This window comes from Corapipo altera, unplaced genomic scaffold (genome assembly GCF_003945725.1).
Source record: "Corapipo altera isolate COAL_440 unplaced genomic scaffold, ASM394572v1 47, whole genome shotgun sequence".
Taxonomy (NCBI): domain Eukaryota; kingdom Metazoa; phylum Chordata; class Aves; order Passeriformes; family Pipridae; genus Corapipo; species Corapipo altera.
In genome coordinates this window covers 4,617,166-4,637,449 of record NW_020884897.1, presented here as the reverse complement: position 1 = coordinate 4,637,449, position 20,284 = coordinate 4,617,166, and the positions used below count along the sequence as shown (strand labels likewise).

Sequence of the window (20,284 nt, the reverse complement as noted above, 5' to 3'; positions counted from 1 at the left end):
ATGTTTTACTGGAAGACTGTGTTAGAGTTCTGTATAAAGGATGCTTTCAGTTTTTATATGATTTGCTGTAAATATATTTAGTAAGAAGTCATTCTGTTCCCACTGGAATTCCTGTACAAATCCTTAGTAGTTTGAGATTATTACAAATCATAATAAAAAGTTGATATGGGGGAAAACTTGATAGACAATATTCCAAGTAAACTGTAATTTTAATGTTTAATATAAAAATAAGGAGTACTAGAATTCATAGAAGTGCTAGGAAAATACTTTGGTTTTAGTTTTGTGCATGCCAGATATACAATTTATCTTTTAAAAGTAGCTACTTACCCGGTTTTTTCCATGTCTGCTTATTCCTATGGCTCATTTACTAATGAGATGCAAAGTATATTGAAATGCAAATAAGCAGAGGACTGTGCTCCAAAATTCTTTTGTACTGCAGTACTACACCAAGTTGCTCTGAACATTTAGTGTGTGCTAATTACATGGGCAATCTTCGGAATTCCCTCGGTGTTCAGCTGTTTTGCATCTGAAATGGGTCAGATACTTGTCTGGATGGAAGTAAGGAGGGGTTTTTGGCCATCTTTAGGCCAGAACTTGGATTTTAATTTATTTTTAATTAGGTTTGACTCAAGAATTACCACCTCTTTTCAACTTTTAAAAATTTTTTTGTATCACAGAGTGTATTCAATGATAAATTTCTAGAGAAATTTGAATATTTGTTTTTTCTGAACTTAGCAAAATAGCATTTTTAAAGTTATCATGTTCCTCTCTGAAGTGTTACAGCTTGCCAGAGTGAAGTCACAGATATTTCTGAATGAAAAGCAATTTTAAAAATCAAGTCAGTGTTGGGGGTTTTGAGTTACCATTATATATTGTCATTCCATCTTCAATGTAACAGTGTGGTCTGGGACAAAAATGCACATTTCATTGTAAGTATGGGCTCTGAAAAAGATCTTTGCTTCTAGATTAGTCCATTCAGTTCTACATTTTGGGAAGTACCCAATACTAAGCTTTATTCTTCTCTGACTTTGTGGTAATTGAAATATGAAGTCAGTTTTCTTTCACAATACATCCAAGTACTTCAGAGAAACACAGCTACAAGCTTGGAAATAAAATAACTATTTAATTTCACCCCTTTGAAATAGGAAACAGATGAAGGTGACAACTGTAGTAGAAGGTAGAAGTCTTAGGGTGAGACTTGTCACTAATGTTCCCTGTTACAAGCCTTTGAGTGATGTAAACAGAGATGTATTTTTGTGTATACTTGAAGTTATGTAATACTTTCATTAAGGTGTTTCTTCTAAATTACAGTTTATTGAATGCAGACGAGTGTGTTAAGCAAAGAGAATAGTATATTTTTGGCCTACATTTTGAGTACATGTTTTACCTAAGCACACGTAGTCAGGAGAAAGTGATAGTTGTGTTGAAGTTGCTCTGAAAAAGTGAAGGAAAACCTGAAGTGACAATATCCAGAAGGAGAAAAAAGTTTTCTTATTTGGATCCAGAAATTCAGTTAAAGGTCTCAGACTTTTCAAGCTTACTTTGCTGTAGTCATCATACACACTTTTTCCCCTGTAGCTGTGTCTGTCATAAGACCTTTTATTGCACTGTAAACCCATCTGTCTTCTACAGCTGTGGCCAAAACTAGCTCCGTATTCTAAGACAGTAACTCTGTTTTCCTTCAGTTTCCTAACTCCCATTTTACTTCATTTCGTGATGAGACAGTACCAAGATAAATAAATAAAAGTTGATAATGATTTATATATGTCATTTGGTAGCCTTTTTTAAGTTTTAAGAAAGAAACATTACATATTGGAATTCATGGGCTGTTTGGACATACTTCAATTTCCAAAAGAAAAAGAAAACCAAACCAACTTACATGAAAATTAAGACTATAAAATAATTTATACAAAAATATAATTTGTTATATACCATTTATATAATTATATGAAACCCTGTAAATTTATAGCTATAAGGTACAGTGAATTAAGGTTTTTTTTAAAAATCTTAATTAAAATTATCACATTTCAAAATTTTGCTATTAATTTGTGGAAGCAATGCTTACTCTATCCAGTTGCCACAGTTTCATGTGTTATACATATTATCATCTTAAAGTATTTAATTTTAGTATATAAACAGTCTGTAGTCACCCTTCTTGACTAACATCACATTGTTTCTAAAATCTGCCCCAGTCTGAAGTAAAATTTGAATACTCATGGTTTAATTTCACTCATGCTATGAAAATCTAGGAGATGGAAGTATGTGTAGAGTTCCAGGCTGCTCTAGGAGGCTAGTTGACTTTTTTTTTTTTTCACTAATCAAAAACTATTAAAGTCAGTTTGGGGGTTTTTTGTTGTTGTTGTTTTTAATTGAGAATGGGAAGAAAAAGTGATACCTCTCATTTCTGGCAACTCATTTTAGAAACTGAGGTCTTAAATATTTTTACAAATAACCTGCCCTTTTTCCAGGATTGAAGCACATAGTTCCCACTGGATGCGTGCTCTCACTACTAAGCTATGGAGCTTTTAGATTCTTCATCTTGATTAAGAGTCTTTTTCTCCAGAGGCCAGCATTGGAAATGCAATGGTACGGCAGTCACGGATTTCTGTGAGGAAAACTTCATGTCTTTTATGTGGTGGTCTGTGCACTCAGTGACACTGGTATTTTACGTTGTCAAGCAGTAGCTTAAAAATATCAGTAAGTAAACTCAAATAACTTAAAACCCCAAATGTCTCACATGTAACATATCAGAAGGTAGCTTGTTGTTTTTCAAAAGCTTTTGTCTTGAGAGTGTAGACTGGAAGCAAGGTTTGCTGTCCCTGCTGCTCTCTCCAGGAGTTGCAGTGTGTGTGTATGTACCTGGTGAACATTTGACCCACAGAGATTCCCTCATGTTCATCTCTGAATGTTCAGATTTTGGGTGAAGGAAGGACAAAACATAAAATGGGGCACATCTTCAGATACTGCTTTCTGTACTTTTGACAGTTTATTTTTTCTCTTGCCCCCTTGTTTAGTATCTTAGTACCCAAACTGCTATTTTTAGCATCTAGGTAAGGATTTTTTTTTTCTTTCTGTGTAAATTGACAGATTCCCACCCTCTTTTTATTAAGGTCTGTATTCACATCTGCCAGTAACTCTCGGTAACCGTACAACTTTAACAGTGTTGAACTATTTCTTAACCTAATTCAAGTTAAATTCCACCTTTAAAATGGATTGTCCAACCCCCATCAGTGTTAAAATAACTAAAGCGATAAATGGAATCATGAGCATTATTAATACTTTAATTATAATTAGTCATCCTTTTTTTTTCTCTTTAGATTTTCTTGAAAGCTGTTTTAATTCTATAGGTTGTATCTGTTAATAACATGGAAAACAACATGGAAATTCTAACTACGTTGTTCAGAGGTAGCTTACAGATACTCCTCAGCAAACAACTGAATTAGGAAAAGCTGATATAACAGTTCAAACAGATTAGGATTCCAAAGGCTCCCCATCCTTACCTTGTAAAGGGAGGAATTGTTAATGCATCCCCAGTTCTCAGTTGTCTACACAGATATGGATTCCTGATCAAAATGCATGAATTCTTTCTACTTTAAAGGTGCATGTTACAGAAATTGGTCATAGCTCCTCCTTAGCCTAGCTATAAGATGTTTCAAATCTTACAGTTTCCAATAGTAGTTCACCCGTTGGCTTTTTTCTACGTTTTAGATTTAGTAATATGTGAATTGAGGATTTTAATCCATGATTCTCATGATATGCATTATGTATATATTTACTGTATATTGTAGTTTTTGGGGTGCATGTCTTTTATTTTTCCTCTCAAGTTAGCTTGTGGTTCAACTTACTAGAGTCAGTGTTACAAACTGAGTTAAGGTACATCACCACACTACTCTTTCAGGTTTTGTTGCTTATGGATCTTTGTGTTGTTGTAGTTGTCAATAGCAATACTAATTGGGAAAACTTTCACTCTATTAATGAATGATATAAGGAACGTTGGATTCTTTGCTTTTAAAAAAGGGAAACTAGCAAAGCTGTAATGAGTGAACTCTAGGAATTTATGAGCCTTCATCAAGCTCAGTGGGAGCCACTATAATGTTTCTTCTCTGTGGTGACCAGTGACAGAACCCGAGGGAATGGCATGAAGTCGTGTCAGGGGAGGTTTAGTTTGGGTATTACAAAGAGCTTCTTAACCCAGAGGGTAATTGGGTGCTGCAACAGGCTCCCCAGTGAAGCAGCCACAGCACTAAGCCTGGCAGGGTTCAAGAAGCGTTTTAGCAATACCCTCAGGCACATGGTGTGACTCTTGGTCCTGTGCAGGGCCAGGAATCAGACTCAGTGATCCTAGTGAGTCCCTTCCAACTCAACATATTCTGTAATTCTTTTTGAACATCTTTGCACTTTATCTGAGAATTTTTTTTTTAAGTTGATGTGTAGATTAAGAATTATTCCTTTTCCAACTTGCCCTAATTTTGAAGAAATTGTGTTGATAATGTCTTGGCTTCAAGTCACTATGTGTATACATGAGCATCCAGGACAGTATGTCCTGTATGTAGGGGCCTACAAGGAAGCTGGAGAGAGATGCTTTATCAAGAGCCATAGTGATAGAAAAAGGAGTAATACGTTCAAACTGAAAGTGGGGAAATTTAGGTTAGATATAGGAAGAAATTCTTTGCTGTGAGAGTGGTGAGTCACTGCCACAGGTTGCCCAGGGAAGCTGTGGATGCCTCATCCCTGGAAGCGTTCAAGGCCAGGTTGGATGGGCCCCTGAGCATTGTATCAAGATAATTTTATGGTCTCTTCCAACCCAAGCCATCCAATGTGTATGCATTAGATACATGTCAAAGTTATCTGGAGAGGGTACATAATACTGAAAAGGTCTGTTGGATGATAGAAATTAGAGGCAGGTAGTTTTCCGTCTGGATATTTCCATGCTCTTACTTGATCATCTTATGTGTAAGTTAATCAGTCAAGTCTCACTGAGCAGTAACTTTTCTACCTTCCGCTTGGAATCTGTACTGGAATCCTAGAAAGCTTAATTTGAGTAACTTGTACTTTTACTATGCCCAGGTTCTCTTAATATTTTTGTCTTCTCCTGATAGTAAGGACTCAAAGCTTGACATAGTATTCATGTAATGTATATGGCTTTTTAAGCCTCTGTAGGCTTAGTACATTTCACTGCTTACTGAATAAAATCTGCATATACTCTGAATCATTCCAAAGTAAATTTCTCTAATTTATAATGTCAGCTTTGCTGTCTTCTGAACTCCCCTCTTTTTCTAGTTCTACCTGATTTTTTTTGAGAACCCTAAAGCTAAATATGTACAGTTTTGCAAAAACTACATATAAAAAAAAAGGTAACTAGTTGTTCCTTGGCATGGGGAATATCTACATGTAATCTTAAAGTGGAGACATAAACATTGTCATGGTTATTTTTGTTTAGTGGTTTTTTGTTTCTTTCTTTAACCTAGAGTATTTTTCCCCTTGGTTTTAAATAAATGTTAGAAACTGAATGGTAATTTCAGTTTTATTCTGGTGTCTCTGTCAATTAGTATTTTCCAGGTTAGAACTTTACTGTGTTTTCTTTTTTTTTTTTTTCTAAATCAGTGTTCACAATATCACCTAATGGAAAAAACTCTATAATTGTCATTCTGCTAGTATTTATGTAGACAGGTATGACAAAACCCTTCAGCTGCACATTGGATAGGTTTCCTTCTTTCTAATAAGTGTAGTTCTTTCCATAGTACAGCATGCAGTGGTTTCTGAAGACCATTTAAGTTAAGATATTAAGAATTTCTTAAATGCATCACTAAAAATTGTAATTTCTTCTATTACATTTCTTTATTTATTATGGAACTACCTCAAAAAAAAAAAGATTATGTGACTTGATTTCTTTTATGAAAAAAATTCGGTTATTACTCTTTATTTTGTTTTGCTTATACCAACTTGGGGGGAAAAATATACAATGTGTTACAAAGATAGATTCCTAAGATCACAACCTCAGGCTGAGGTTCTGTTTTTAAGAAACATATTTTATAATGTGTTTCAAAATTCTTTGTAGGTTTTTTTTTTTTTTTAAAAGTTACTGTTTATTCGTAAGAAAGGAATAACACACTGACATTCTAGTTTAATGGCTGTTTAATCTGTGTAAAGTATTACCTTATCTTCAAGTTGTCTTTGGAACTGGTCTTTTCGGAAGGGGGTTTGCTTTGCCTTTTTCCCCCCATTAAAAAAAGCAGTGATACCTGCTTGAATGTTGTTTCATTTAAATTGAGTATTTTTTTTATTCAGTGTTTTTAATTACTTAAAGTTGCATTGAAATACACAAGGTGAGTATTACTGCAGTGGAAATTTTATACCATTTTTAAGTCAGATTTCTGAAATACTTCTCTTTCAGGGTTACCAGGGAATGGTTGATGGAGGTGATAATATTGTAGAAGTTTCATGGGAAAGTGTTTCAAGTATCCTGCAAGTGGTAAGTGTTAAGGGGTGGAAGTGGGACACAAACCCTCTTTATTTAAACAAAAGAATCCAAATTTTAGACCCAATCAGCCACTGTAATTATGTATTTGAACTCTGTGATGACTGAGTGACCAGCACGTACCACTTTCAGTAGAGCCTGATTTCTACAGTATGGATGTCTGATACTCTGAAGATCTCGATGTGGTCTTGTATTTGGTGCACAGAAATAATCTTGAAAACCTTTGTCCTAGATTTTCAACATCACATGTCATTAGCCTCCTAAAGCCATATTGAGAAGTCTGTATTTAATAAAAAAGGCATTATAGGGCCAAAACATGAAACAACTGTGTTTTGTAAGGCAAATATTTTCTTACGAAACCCTGTTGGCTTTCTGTGTAAGTGGATTTGGAATTGCAGTAATGGATGTAATTACAGTGCAGTTCTGCAGAGCTCAGGTAATACCAGTGACTTTGTACATTTTTATTACAACGTTTCTGCAGTGTGGCCTTTTGGATCTCCTCAGCTTTTGCTCAGCATGGTAATGTTGTTACCTCTTCCAGAGCAGGTGCTATGTTTGGCGAAGAGGCCTTACTGCTTGCCAGGCTTTCTGAAAACTACCTCCAGGTGAAGCGTGGGTTTCTTTGGAGCTTTCTGTAAAGCTAATAAACATAAAAGAGTTAGCAGAGACTTTTTTTTTTTTTTTAAACCAGTGCCCTGGAATACTGTGAGATATTTTGTCCACTGTGTTGGTTTTTATCCTTTTTTTCTTTTTTTTTTTTTTATTTTTCCCCATGTCTATCTTGCAGAATCTGTAAATATCAAGTTGAAAGGGACCCATAAAGGTCATTGACTCCTAAATCTGAACAATATGACCAAGAGCATCATCCAGGTGCATCTTATGGTTAAGAGAAAATTGAGTTACCCTGGCCGAGCCACACAGGAGTATAGGCAGGAGCAGGATTTAGGCATATCCTGTACATGTATGTAGGATAGATAGTATAACAAAAACATCTGAGCTTGATGACTAGTAATTCAACAGACCAGCAGCAAAGCTGAGGATGTACCTTGCAGAATGTGTTTAGTTGTTTTGATTGGAAAGGTTTATCAACCCAACATATATTTCTGTTTAATCAGAACAAGTAGTACATCGTTTCAAATATATAATTTCTTTTCCACTTAGACCTGTGTTTTTTGTAAGTGTGAAAATACCTAGTTTAGATGTGTTTTTTAGTCTTGATTTCTTTTTAAGAACATCTTCATTTTGTACGCATCTAGTTTTTTGTCTGGAGAAAGCTGAGCTGCTTCTGTTCCAATTTTTTTTCTCCCACTGGCAGCTGTGCAACATAGATGGCAAATTAGTGCCTAAGAGTGGCTTGAAAGCGGAATCATATATTGATAGGGCAGATCATATCAGTACAATGTCTGCAGATTTGAAGCTCAAATTTAGATTGGCATGACTGATTTATTATAAGTTAAAGTGAAGGAAATGTTTATGTAGAAGTGAGCTAACCATCTCTGGATTTGTTTGCAGGAAAGAAAAAGTTTTTGCAGTCTTAATTGATATTACTTTTTAGTATGACAATAAATAAGGCAAAAATTAAACTTCTTGAGTGACTGAACAACATAAACACAGAAGATGTGTAAACAGTGTGTTTTCAGCAAGATGCCCAGGAATTTTGTGAAGTGACAGGGCACTTCAGTCATTTTTGAAAATAATAACTACCATTTCTGAAGGAAGTTCTTTAAATCATATTAATAAACGCAGCAGATAATTATAAATCAGAAAATTTAGCATTAGTCTGATCTATAAGGCATTAAAGGCAGTTCTTTCTGTAATTCAGTGGAATGGCGATAAATGCTAATTTTGAATTTTAGGGATGTATTTTTTCTCTTACTGTAATATATTTCATGATATTGGGGGGAAAATGTCACACTAGGGCAAATTCATCTAAATACTTAACTACTTAGCATATTACTCTCACTAATGTCATTACATATAAGTAACAATTAGCCCATTTATTGTAATGCTACTGAAATTAATCCCAAATCATTTAACTTTTTCCTTCTGGAGTAGCTGTTTATCAGTAATTTTTGAGTGTTTTTTTTCATTTTTCCCCCGTGTATCTGTTCTCGGGAACGTAAATTTCCCGCAGGTTTGTTAATTCTTTGTTCATCATCACTTTTTACTCACTGCAAAATTAAAGATGGACGTTATGCTACAACATTCATCGTTAATCCATCTTAAAAATATACAGCAATATACTGGACTATAAACTAAACCTGCTGTACTTCCTTTTCCTAGGGAGGTACAGTTATTGGCAGTGCACGCTGCAAGTCCTTCCGTACACACGAGGGCCGCCTGCAGGCAGCCTACAACCTGGTGCAGAGGGGCATCACCAATCTCTGTGTGATCGGCGGGGACGGCAGCTTGACCGGCGCCAATCTGTTCCGGGAGGAGTGGAGTGGACTTCTGGAAGAACTGGCGCACAACGGTAAGTTTGCCTTTAAGAAAGACCCTTTAGGCTTCCAGCCCGACCTGCAGGGAAGTTATGCACCCTAAACTATAAATCCAGAAACTGTATCCAGAGAGAATTTCTAAAGTTCAAAAGTCAAATGCATTCATTCTAGGAAACTGTATGATTCTTCATAAAATAAGGTTTTGATTTCTGTACATCCTCTCACGCATATCATAAAGGTTCGAAAAGGACAAATAAGTTACTGGGCAAGAGTCTGTGTGCCTTTTTTCCTCTATTATGAATCATTTTCAGGATCTCAGCTTTGAACCTTCTGCTTGAAAAGCCGTATGTCCTCATATCCCAAACTGAGGTGGTAATTCCTTTCCTACAACAAGCTACACGTTTGGCTGTTAAAAATTATGATGTCACTATTTTCTTAAGATCAGAACATTATGTGGCTGTTGATGAAAGTACATCCAGCCCAGTAGTTGTCTTTGATAACATCTAAGAGAATGCATAGGGAAGAGTAAAAGAGTAAAATAATGCTGTGTTGATATTATATGTTATTCATAATATGTAAATACTCTGATAGGTTCCATCCATTTCAACCTTCAGGACTTCCTGAACCAGATGCTATTAGCAGTCCTTAATGAATTTCTCTTCCATAAATGTATACAGTCTACTTGAAAGCATACAGAGTTTTGCCAAAAGCATTGTGTAGCAGGGAGTTCTACAGCTTCACTGAATAATGAAGATTGGGAAGAATCTTCTTCTGTTTATTTTGATCCTGCTGGCTTCTAGTATCGTTTGATGTCCTGTAATTTTTGTATTTGAGCAAGCAGTGAACAATAATCCTCCTTCCTCTCTGCATGCCACTTGAGATTTTACAGCTGTCTTATTTTCCCTTCATCATCTCTTTTTCTAGATGGAAGAGTCCTAGTTTGCTTATTTGTTCCCTATATGTAAGTTCTATACCTTTGATCATCTTTGTTGCCCTTCTCTGAACTTTTTCCAGTTCTACCATGTTTTGAGGTGTGGAGGACCACAACTGCACCCAGTATTCAAGATGAGGGCAAACCATGGATCTACACAGTAGTATAATGATCTTTGTTTTGTTCTCTATTCTCTTCCTAATATTTTCTAATATTTTGATTTTTTTTTTGACTGCTATTGAGCATTGAAGCTGATTTATTAATGAAAACAGCATTATTATATTATGCTGGAAATAGCATTATTTTGTTTGAAATGTTAGGGTACATTTTTCATGTGTCTTAGTTTACATTTATCTGTAATGAATTCCATCTGATACTTTACTGCACATTGTGTCTTGCTAGTCTTCTTCATTCCTTCTCAGACACTCCATACTTTTAGAACCAAAATAATTCAGTTTGATCAGTAAACTTTGGCACCTTGCTGCTCATTCCCTTTTCTAGGTTATTGCTGAGTGTGCTGAACAGTGCAGATCCCTGTAGAACTCCATTGGTTACCTTGCTCAGATACAAGAACTTGCATTTACCATGGCCCTCTGTCTCTTATTTTTTCCCCTCTGTTTCACGTTATTTACTCGATGAGAATACTTCTCTCTTATACGGTGACTATTTAGTTTCCTCAAAATCCTTTGGCAAAAGACCTTGTCAATGGCTTTTTGGAAATCTGAGTGCAATGTATAAACCATACAGCCCTTATTCATGTATTAAGTCACCTTTGGAACTCTAGAAAAGGTTTGTAATGCATGGTATACATTCATAAAAACATTTTGATGCTTCTTCACAATGCTATGTTTATCTTCATGGACATTAGTTATATTTTTCATTATGGTTTCTACTGTTTTTCTCTAAACACACTGATACATAGTTTTTGAATCCTATTATTAATCCTATATTAAAAATTTGGTATTATATTTACTACCATCCCATCCACAGATACTAAGGTAGTTTTAAGTGCTTAAGCAGCTAAGGTACTTCATCCTTGAGATCCTTTAGAACTCGTGGATGATGCAGCATTTTCACTGGTGTCTTGGGAGACACAGCTAAGTCTTAGAAGCTTTTCTGTTCTGTTTGCTTATTAATAATGAAATCAAGAGCCTTTCAGTGTTGCAGAAGAGAAATCTTCAAAAGTTTGATGCTGGTTTTTAATTGTTTACATATGCCCATAATCACATCCACTGTGCATCCTTTTACTTCTTCATTGCATATTATACACTGAGACCACAATTTGAATAATACCTTGTAAAGTCAAAACCATCAATTTTAAGGTTGGTTACAAAGCTTGATAATTTGCTGACACTTTGAGATGGACTGAAAAGCTCTTATTTCCTTCCTTACTGTAAGGAGTTCTGTGCAGGATTGTTTTGTTTGGACGTTTGATTGGCTTTTGTTTGTAGTTTCGACTAACCTTGTTACCTAAAATATCTAAACATAATTTAATGTTTGGATATGTTTAATTTACAAAAGTAGAGCACCCAAGCAGTATGTCTAATGAATTTTTTTTAATAGTTTTACAGCTCTTTCTCTGGATACTTCTTTACAGGAAAGATTGATACAGAGGCTGTTAAGAAATATGCTTACCTTAACATTGTGGGAATGGTTGGATCCATAGACAATGACTTCTGTGGCACTGATATGACCATAGGTACTGACTCAGCTTTGCACAGAATAATTGAAGTTGTTGATGCCATCATGACCACTGCTCAAAGGTAAATTGTGCATATTATGGAGATTGATAACAAATATACAGTTGTTCATGCTTCAAATCAAAGTTTGCTATTGCTGTACAATAGTGAAGGATTTAAGTTAATTTTAAGGAGAGATTAGGTTAAGTGGGATTTGTGGGAATAAAAGTTCTTCTTGACTTCATCTTTCAAATGTCTTGGTTTCTCTCTGTCTTTGTAATTGTTTTTTCATCATTGCTGTTGTGGCAGCACTTTAAACATATGATTGTAGAGACTACATCAGCTTTAGTGGCAGACTTTGGTTTTTAGTATGTATTTAGTCTTTCATAGTCTATTAGAAAAGATCCAGGCACACTTTGAATAGTACAAAATAACATGTTTGTATATAAGCTTTGTTTCAGTAAAATTAAATCAATTAAATTAGTAATTTTTTTTAATACAGGTATATCATTACAGTTCTTAAATAAGGATCTTCATCATTTACATTTTCTGTAAATGTTCACATCTCCTAGCTGCCCATACATGTTTTTGAATAAAGTAATAGTGAAAAGAAATAATGCATTGGAAGATACGTAATTTTAAATTCATTGTTTAGTGTGACCTTCTGTTTTGCTAATGAATTCTGTGTTTGTTTAGCATGGTAAACACAGGCTGTTTCTTGATATCAGGTTCAGTTAATTTGCTTTCTTATTTTTACAGCCATCAGAGGACATTTGTTCTGGAGGTTATGGGAAGACACTGTGGGTATGTGTTGTCTTCAGCATTTTGTGTCTCGTACGGGTATAATTATGAAAGGTCGAGAAATATGAACCATAAATATCTAATAATTTGTTCTGTTTATTAGGTATCTAGCTCTGGTTAGTGCCTTAGCCTGTGGTGCAGATTGGGTATTTATTCCTGAATACCCACCAGAAGAAGGCTGGGAAGATATGATGTGTGTTAAGCTTTCAGAGGTAATCAATTAATGTGTTCGAGATTCCCTGATGACTTTGCAGATGTTTATTTGAAAGTAGTGATTAAAAAATATGATCAGGACTTTCAGGAAGTCTTCATTTTTTTGTGTCGTGCAAAGTTCTCCATGATCTTGAACATAAGAACTGCTTTCTGCAATTTTTTGGAGGAAATATATGACCTGCTCTGGGGATTACATAAAACTTCCTATATAAGCACTGTGTGTACCTTTCCTCAGTAATTTGATGTAAAATATTTGAACTTCGTCAGTAAAAAAACCTGTATGAAAAAAAAATGTATGAGAACACTTCAAGTATTGGTCAAATATAAGAAGTACTTCCTCAAATCCTAGAAGCTTAATGTAAAGCAATTGATTATAAAATTGTGCTGTAAATTCTTTTTTTGTTTTTTTTCTTTTAATTACATGGTTGTGCTTTTATTATAGAATCGTGCACGAAAGAAAAGGCTGAATATTATTATTGTAGCTGAAGGAGCTATTGATTGCCACAACAAACCTATAACATCAGAGAAGGTTAAGGATGTAAGTGTCAGCATCCCTATGATACACATTTCTGTTCTCTTCATAAGATGGGGCTTGCTGTTAACAATAACATTTCCATAAAGTAAATCTGTTCCTGTAAGGTAGCTCGTTACACAGTTGTGTTTTTATACTTGTACCTTGTATTCTGAATTCAAGTCCACTTAAAGAGAGTCTTTTTTAGAGGCTATTAATTAGAAACTTTTCTCCTTGTAATATAACATAGCAGTTCAAAAGCACCTGATTCATGGGTACCTTAATTGTTAGAGAACTGGAATTCAGCTCAAATCAGTTTTGTAATCCTATTTTACTCTGTATGTCTTGTAAAAGTATAATACTGGTCTGTCTCACAGTGAAATTATACTGTGTGCTTTGGACAAAGTCTTGTCACTTCTAAATGGTTGCTTTGCTAAAAATCTCATTTGTGCCTAGAAAAAACTTTTGAGCTGAAGTTATTCTGCTCTTTTTATGAAGGGTCCCTTAAAAATTTGGAAAATAGTCACTGGCAGAAAGGAACTGTGACACTTTGGGTTTGCCTGGGGTTTATCTGTCCTGTGAATATGAAGTTTTGTTTTCCATAGCTGTCAGTTTGGGACAAATCTTTGACTTTATTCAGAATTGCAGTTTTATTAATTAAAATTTAGCACCAAGTGGTGTTAAATGTACATAGCAGCGGATTACTGTGCATTTATGGAAGAAACATTACTTCCTTGCTACAAATTTCAGCCAGTTAATATATTAAAAAACTGAATACCAGGAATAGAAGATTGTGTAACTTGCAAAATTTTTTTCTGCTTTATGCTATTCTGTGCTTATTCTTAACCTTACATGCTCACTAAAGATATATTAATAAAACATATCTTTTACTGACTTTAGCTTTGATATGTAACAGAGAAAATGGAACAAAAGTGACTGAAAGAAATAGTTTTATTATCATACTTTTTACTGTGAGTTTTAAAACCTTGTCAGATAAGGTTAAAAGTCATCCTCACTGAACTTTTACTCAGAATATTTGGGACATGTAATCTTGCACATAAATTCACATGAAGTGAACAGAACACAATAATTGAACTTACTTCAAGTATTAGAATATTTAGACCTGCTTTTGTAACTGTGCAGAATGAAGCCATTGTAACTGTAGTTAAACCATTGCATCTAAACCACTGTTTTGCCATTATAAAATGTTCCTTTAAATTAGGAACCTGGAGTTTAGGTCAGGAATAAACTAAAGAAATTCCTGTAATTTTTTCATTATTGTTGACATACTAATGTATAGTACATATAGTATTTTATTATTGCAATGGCACATTGTGCATAAAATAATGATGGTGGTAAACCCACTGTATTTTGAAATTCTTTGCAGCTCGTGGTTCAGCGGCTTGGTTTTGACACCCGAGTAACTATCTTGGGTCATGTGCAAAGAGGTGGAACCCCTTCAGCTTTTGACAGAATTCTGGTGAGTGTTCCTAAGTGACTACTCATGGCACCACACAATACAATGACATTTTGATTATTTATTTCGGATGTGGTGGTTCTTTACCTGATAAACTTCACACCTCCAATTATTATCTCACAGTAACTGTCTGAATAGCTCAAATTTAGAGTAGTGAATCACTTTGTGTAGAGGAACCTATATTAGGATTAAAATGCAAAGCTGTAAGAACAATCATCCGTACTAAAGGGTACTGAACAGCCCACAACATTCTCATCTTGCCAAGGAGTAACTGGTTTCAGCTTGATTCAATGAGAAATCAGGACAATTTCTGTGACTGAAAGCCTTGTGCTTTTAAATGCTTGCTTGAACACTCAAACATTATCTGTTTCCAGGCGAGTCGTATGGGTGTGGAAGCTGTGCTTGCCCTCCTAGAAGCTACTCCAGCTACCCCTGCCTGTGTCGTGTCCCTGTCTGGAAACCAGGCTGTCCGTCTGCCTCTGATGGAGTGTGTGCAGATGGTGAGTTTATGGTGGCAAAAAGCCAATTTATAGTTGTTCATTTACTACAGCAGACTGCTGTGTACAATAATTGTCTGTTTCATTAGGACACTAATGGGAATGTGTGCAGCACTTTTCTGCATTTGGGAATGAGTAGTGAAGGTCATGTATGTTCTCTGTGTGTTATTACTTATTTCCAAACTACTAAGCAACAAAAAATAAATTTTGTTTCAGATCTTCTCTTTATATTGCTATAACAAATTCTTCAGATGCTTGCATCCATTTACTCGTCATACCCAAGTCAAGTTTCTGCACTAAAACTGCTCAGCTTAAACTGAAAAAAAGAAAATGCAAAATAGATACATTGTTTTGTTGTTTTGGGGTTTTTTTGTCCCAGGAAGGCTTTAGGTGTTTGTTTCTACTTTCTTCTTTTCCTGTACATTGTAATTTTTGCTGCGATAGAAAGTAGCTCATAAATTGGGGAAATATCAGTATTTTTTCACTATGGAAATATGCTAATATATGGGAATATATCAAATAATCAACTTCTTGTGTTTTTTAAATGTACTGACTAATCAACTTGTTTTTCCAAGACTCAAGAAGTCCAGAAGGCCATGGATGAGGGAAGATTTCTTGAGGCTGTGAGGCTTCGTGGAAAGTATGGCGAATGGCTTATATCAATTTATTTGCTGTAGAGAATGTTTTTGCTGTTCTGCTGTTCTGCTAGAATGTGCCATTTTATTTTAAATATTTTACTATCCATATGATTTTATGTGTTTGAGAATAAGAGAGGAGACAGAAGAAGAACTGCCTAAATAGAATAATCGAAATTTTTATTTGCATATAAACGTGCAAAACAAAGAAAACTGTAGTTCACTGCTGTATCAGACTAGTGACTGATAGTAGGCTGACTAGTCACAAAGTAAAGAGCTTCTGTGCTGTATGAGCTGACTGGTAGCAACCACACGTTTGTTTATTCGAGGTTTTGAGGCCAATCCTATGAGCTTGTTTGTAAGTAGCTGGTAGTTTTCCATCAGTGGTGTTGGAGGGAGGCATCCTTCACTCCTGTCAGGAGAGCACTTTCTGTTTCAAGTCATTTGATAGCAAAATGCTTTATCCCCAATCCAGAAAACTAATTTGCTAGCTATGTAGTTATTTTATATTTTATTACTGTTATCTTACAGGATTGAGTATTTTTTTCTGTTCTCTCATTTCCACTTTTTACTGTGTTTTGCATTTGTAACAACAGTGGTGTTAATATTTCACCAAGTATTTCTTTAAAAGAACTATGAGTTGAAAATTTTGCTATTTCATTTCCTTATCTTACTTAATTATTTATTTAGGAGCTTCGAAAACAACCTAAACACTTACAAATTACTGGCGCACAAAAAACCAGATGCCGAGCTTCCAAAGGTAAGGGGGCTTTTTGAGTGTGCAATGCATGTCTGATTTTGGGGTATCCTAACAAATAGTGGGTTTTTTCTACTCTGTGCCTCATCCTACCCTAATACTCCCTTTAGTTTATAAAATTAGTTAAATATTATAGAGAAAGATACTTGCAACACACAACTTTATTCTAATAATAAGTAACATTTTTTCAAAGTGAAATACCACTGTAAGTAGAAAATTTCTGTGTAGACAGTTTCTTTCTGTCTTGTATGTTGGGCCTCAATTGTTACAGTGTCTGGTCCTGATAGTTACTGTTTTGCCCTCTGTTCCTCACCATGAAGAGAAGGAAGGGAGATGTAATCATGATTAAGATTCTAAAAATCCTGAGATAAAGGAAGATTCAATATTAAAAGAATTCCAACCTAACCCTTCCTTTTGAAGGGCAAAATCACTTGAGCAAGGGCAAGTCCAGGAATTCATGGGATAGAATATTGAAGACAGATGAATCACCTTTATCTGATCTAATAAGTCACTGTGCATAATACAGTAGTGGACATTTAGTTCTTTTCTTTTTAGTTCCTAAGTTTTGTGCAAGAATAAATTTCGATTTATTAGGAAGCAGACACTGAATTTTGTGTGCAAACAAATTTTAGATGGGATTTTTTTTTCCTTAAATGTTTATTGAATAATTCTGGGTTTGATCATTGTTGGTGACTGTGTTATCTCACTGGTTAATTCCTCTTTTAGTTGTGTTTTGTGACCATTTGTTACTTTATTTTCATAATGTTACTTTATTTTCATAATTATGTTGCTGTTACATTTTTTAGATTTTTTCCAATTAAATAATTGAGTAATGATTACTAATATCTTCTCGATATTATTAAGGATAAAAATGACATTGAAAATATAATAATGACCTAAGGTTGACCTTCAAAAGATCAAGGAATTGAGGATTTTTTTGGTGGATATTTAACATTTTCTTTGCCAGATCAGGTGTTTGAGTGGTGACTTTTTTTGATTTACCAATGCAAATTCAGGACTATTAGCTTTGGGCTTTTGTATTTTGTTTTAAAATACTTTGACCATACCTTCTTGTGATGAATGGCATTAGGAGGAAACGTAGGCTCTTGTAATTATTAACTACTTGGATCTGACCACACTAAGCAAATCTGTGCTTCAGTAAAAGCAGTTGAATGAAAATTAAAAAGCAGATGTCATGTGCATGTCACAGGAACTGAGGAAAAAGCTGAACTGATGTGATCAGTAGAGCCAGCTGAATGCTCTGCTTCAGCAGTGCTTCTGCACACGTTTGGCTGCTTCTGTTTCCTTTGCATTTTTCGATGATTCTTTGATTGTACCAGAACTAAAAAAGAAACCATGTATATTTTGTTTTGGGTCTCTTTTTCTGTTGGTTTGTTTGGGGGTGACAAGGGAGTGGTGTTAGTTTTTTGTTTGCTTGTTTTGGTTTTTATCATGAGAAATTCCCTGATCATTACTTGACACCTATTCTGTTACTTTTGTTTTGTATTCCCATCTTCCAGGATAGAGTTAATTAACTTCCTGCTCTGCCAAAGAACCAAACTGATACAGTTTTGTCATATCAATAGTTGTAAATGATTTAGGGTCATCCTGCTAATCTAAACCATGATGGATTTTAATATATTATGTGCAGGTTGTCAGGTTTTCTTGCATTTTGCTTACATAGTTTGTTGTCATTTAAATTCTCTTTGCTAAATTTATGCAGAGTGCTTAAAGTTTCCCAAAGTTCAGGCATGTAGAGTTTTAATTCTTTTATTTTGCTCTTGGTATTAATTTCAAAGGTGTAAAGATTAAATAAAATTAATAAGTAGCAGTCCTTCATTATTTGGTTATGGATTATACCTGTTGTAAATCAACACTTACTGATGTCAGTGAAACTGTATTGATTTATACTACTGACAGTTTCTTAATCAAAGAGAGTGGCCTATGATTTATCTGAAAATGAGAATTCCATTTCAAGGATTGTTTGATATGCAGAAGATCTGCATTTCATGCTTTGCAGTTAAAATTTAATCCACAGATGCTTTCTAGCATTTTACACCCAGTTGCACTCTGGCTTTATGTACCAAAATATTTGATTATTTCGTGTTACATTTTAAATAGAACTTTCTCTCTTACGCTGCTTTTGGTTTAAATTGCAAGTGTATTTTTTTGATTTTTCAAACTTTTCAGTTCAAGTAACTGCTTCCCTGGGATACTCATTAAACTTGGGGAGACACTATATAAGCAGTTATTTCGAGTCATTATAAAATACTTTACAGATTGCCATCATCTGAAAGATGCTGAGTGCTCCTGTTTCCTGCTAAATTGTCAGCTGCTTGAAAAACCTGACTAATAGCTTAATTTTAAAAGTTGTCTGTTCTGCTCTGCTTGTTACTTATGATTCACATAAATGGTGTGATGCTAGAATCAGCTCCTACTTTTTTTTTTTTTTTTTTTTTTTTTTTGGTGTTCAGGGCTTTTTCCTGAAAAAAAATAATACTGCTTTAATAACGTGAAGCTGGTTGAATAACACTGGCCACACTGGATGGAACTCTGAGCAACCTGGTCTAGTGAAAGTTGCCCATGGCAGGGTGTTTGGAACTGGATGATCTTTATGGTCCTTCCAACCCAAACCATTCTATGATTCTGTTTCTTGAACATAGCTGAGCTAGAATATAAAAACCTGAATAAATTGCAAACAAAATGAAAACACGATAAAGCCTTACTTAAAATCAAATATTCTTTTCTTTTAGAACTGTTTGTCTCTGATATTCTACAAGTGGGGAAATACATGTCTATATCTTCTAGTTAACTTTAATCTTCAATGGGTTTAGGGGCTTTGAAATTTCCTTTTCTGCATTCCAGTGTTTGGCAACTGTGTATGATGTACAAATTAACCATGATGTAGAAATTAAAAGTGCTTATTAAGTATTATTTTTATCTTTCAGACTAATTTTAATGTGGCAGTTTTAAATGTTGGTGCCCCTGCAGCTGGAATGAATGCTGCAGTGAGGGCTGCAGTGAGAGTTGGCATAACTGAAGGCCACAAAATGTTTGCTGTCATTGATGGATTTGAAGGTTTTGCTAAAGGAAAGGTCAGTATCACATGTTCATTAGCTAGTTATGTGTACCACATCCCACATCATCATCTTTGTTTGTTCTTAGGAGGCATGTTCTGTCATAAGTTCTGTGGGAACTGCTTCTGTAGGTTCTTTAATTTCATAAAGATATATAAGACCCAAATTGTAACTATATTTCTCAACTATTCGATTCTGTAGAGTCATTTATGCTGAATAGTACTAATCGCATGCTGCAGAGCAACAAAATTAGTTCAGATGAATCCTGTGTTCAAATTTTGGTCAATGTCCAGCATACTGTAGGATTTCCACAGAATAACAGAATAATTTCTGATTCTGAACAGTGAGTTGTTGTATCTGTGTTCCTTTGCTGTAAGAAACTTTGCAATGAAGCTTGTTGAGGGAGGAGGCTTTCCCTCCCTCCAGATGAGTTAGATTCTTCTATTCCTGTTTTATATGTTAAGCATCAGTTGGTATACTGAAGAGAAACTGAATACAAGGCTAATGATGTCTGTGCCTAGCTGGAGCCACAGATCCCAAAACTAACTTCAAACACCTAGTTTTAGGTTTTTGTGTTTCACATTCAGTAGGAGAGGATGTGAAAGTAGGATCAAGATATCAAACAAGGAGGCAGAGTTCATCATAGTCTGAAGGAAGAAAGAACAAATTGAATGGAAAGGGATTCAAGAAAAATTAAGTTAACCTCTTGATGCTGTTTTCTTTCTTTGCTGCTCAGTTTTAGTGATGTCTGTGCCAAACAACTTGTTCCAGAAGTAGTACCTGGTCTTGG

The 20,284-nt window shown here is 34.9% G+C and overlaps 1 protein-coding gene across 4 annotated transcripts in view; it reads left to right on the top strand.

Moving 5' to 3' along the window:
* The window catches only part of PFKP (phosphofructokinase, platelet), a 44,996-nt gene that overhangs the window by 9,172 nt on the left and 15,540 nt on the right, over window positions 1-20,284 (top strand). For all 4 annotated transcript variants that reach the window (XM_027648370.1, XM_027648367.1, XM_027648368.1 and 1 more), the window contains exons 3-13: window positions 6,395-6,472; window positions 8,762-8,951; window positions 11,445-11,610; window positions 12,286-12,330; window positions 12,431-12,539; window positions 12,983-13,078; window positions 14,439-14,531; window positions 14,903-15,028; window positions 15,601-15,665; window positions 16,351-16,420; window positions 19,366-19,512. In XM_027648370.1, the coding sequence (XP_027504171.1) occupies window positions 6,395-6,472; window positions 8,762-8,951; window positions 11,445-11,610; window positions 12,286-12,330; window positions 12,431-12,539; window positions 12,983-13,078; window positions 14,439-14,531; window positions 14,903-15,028; window positions 15,601-15,665; window positions 16,351-16,420; window positions 19,366-19,512 (1,185 nt within the window). The remainder of the gene's footprint in view (window positions 1-6,394; window positions 6,473-8,761; window positions 8,952-11,444; window positions 11,611-12,285; window positions 12,331-12,430; window positions 12,540-12,982; window positions 13,079-14,438; window positions 14,532-14,902; window positions 15,029-15,600; window positions 15,666-16,350; window positions 16,421-19,365; window positions 19,513-20,284) is intronic.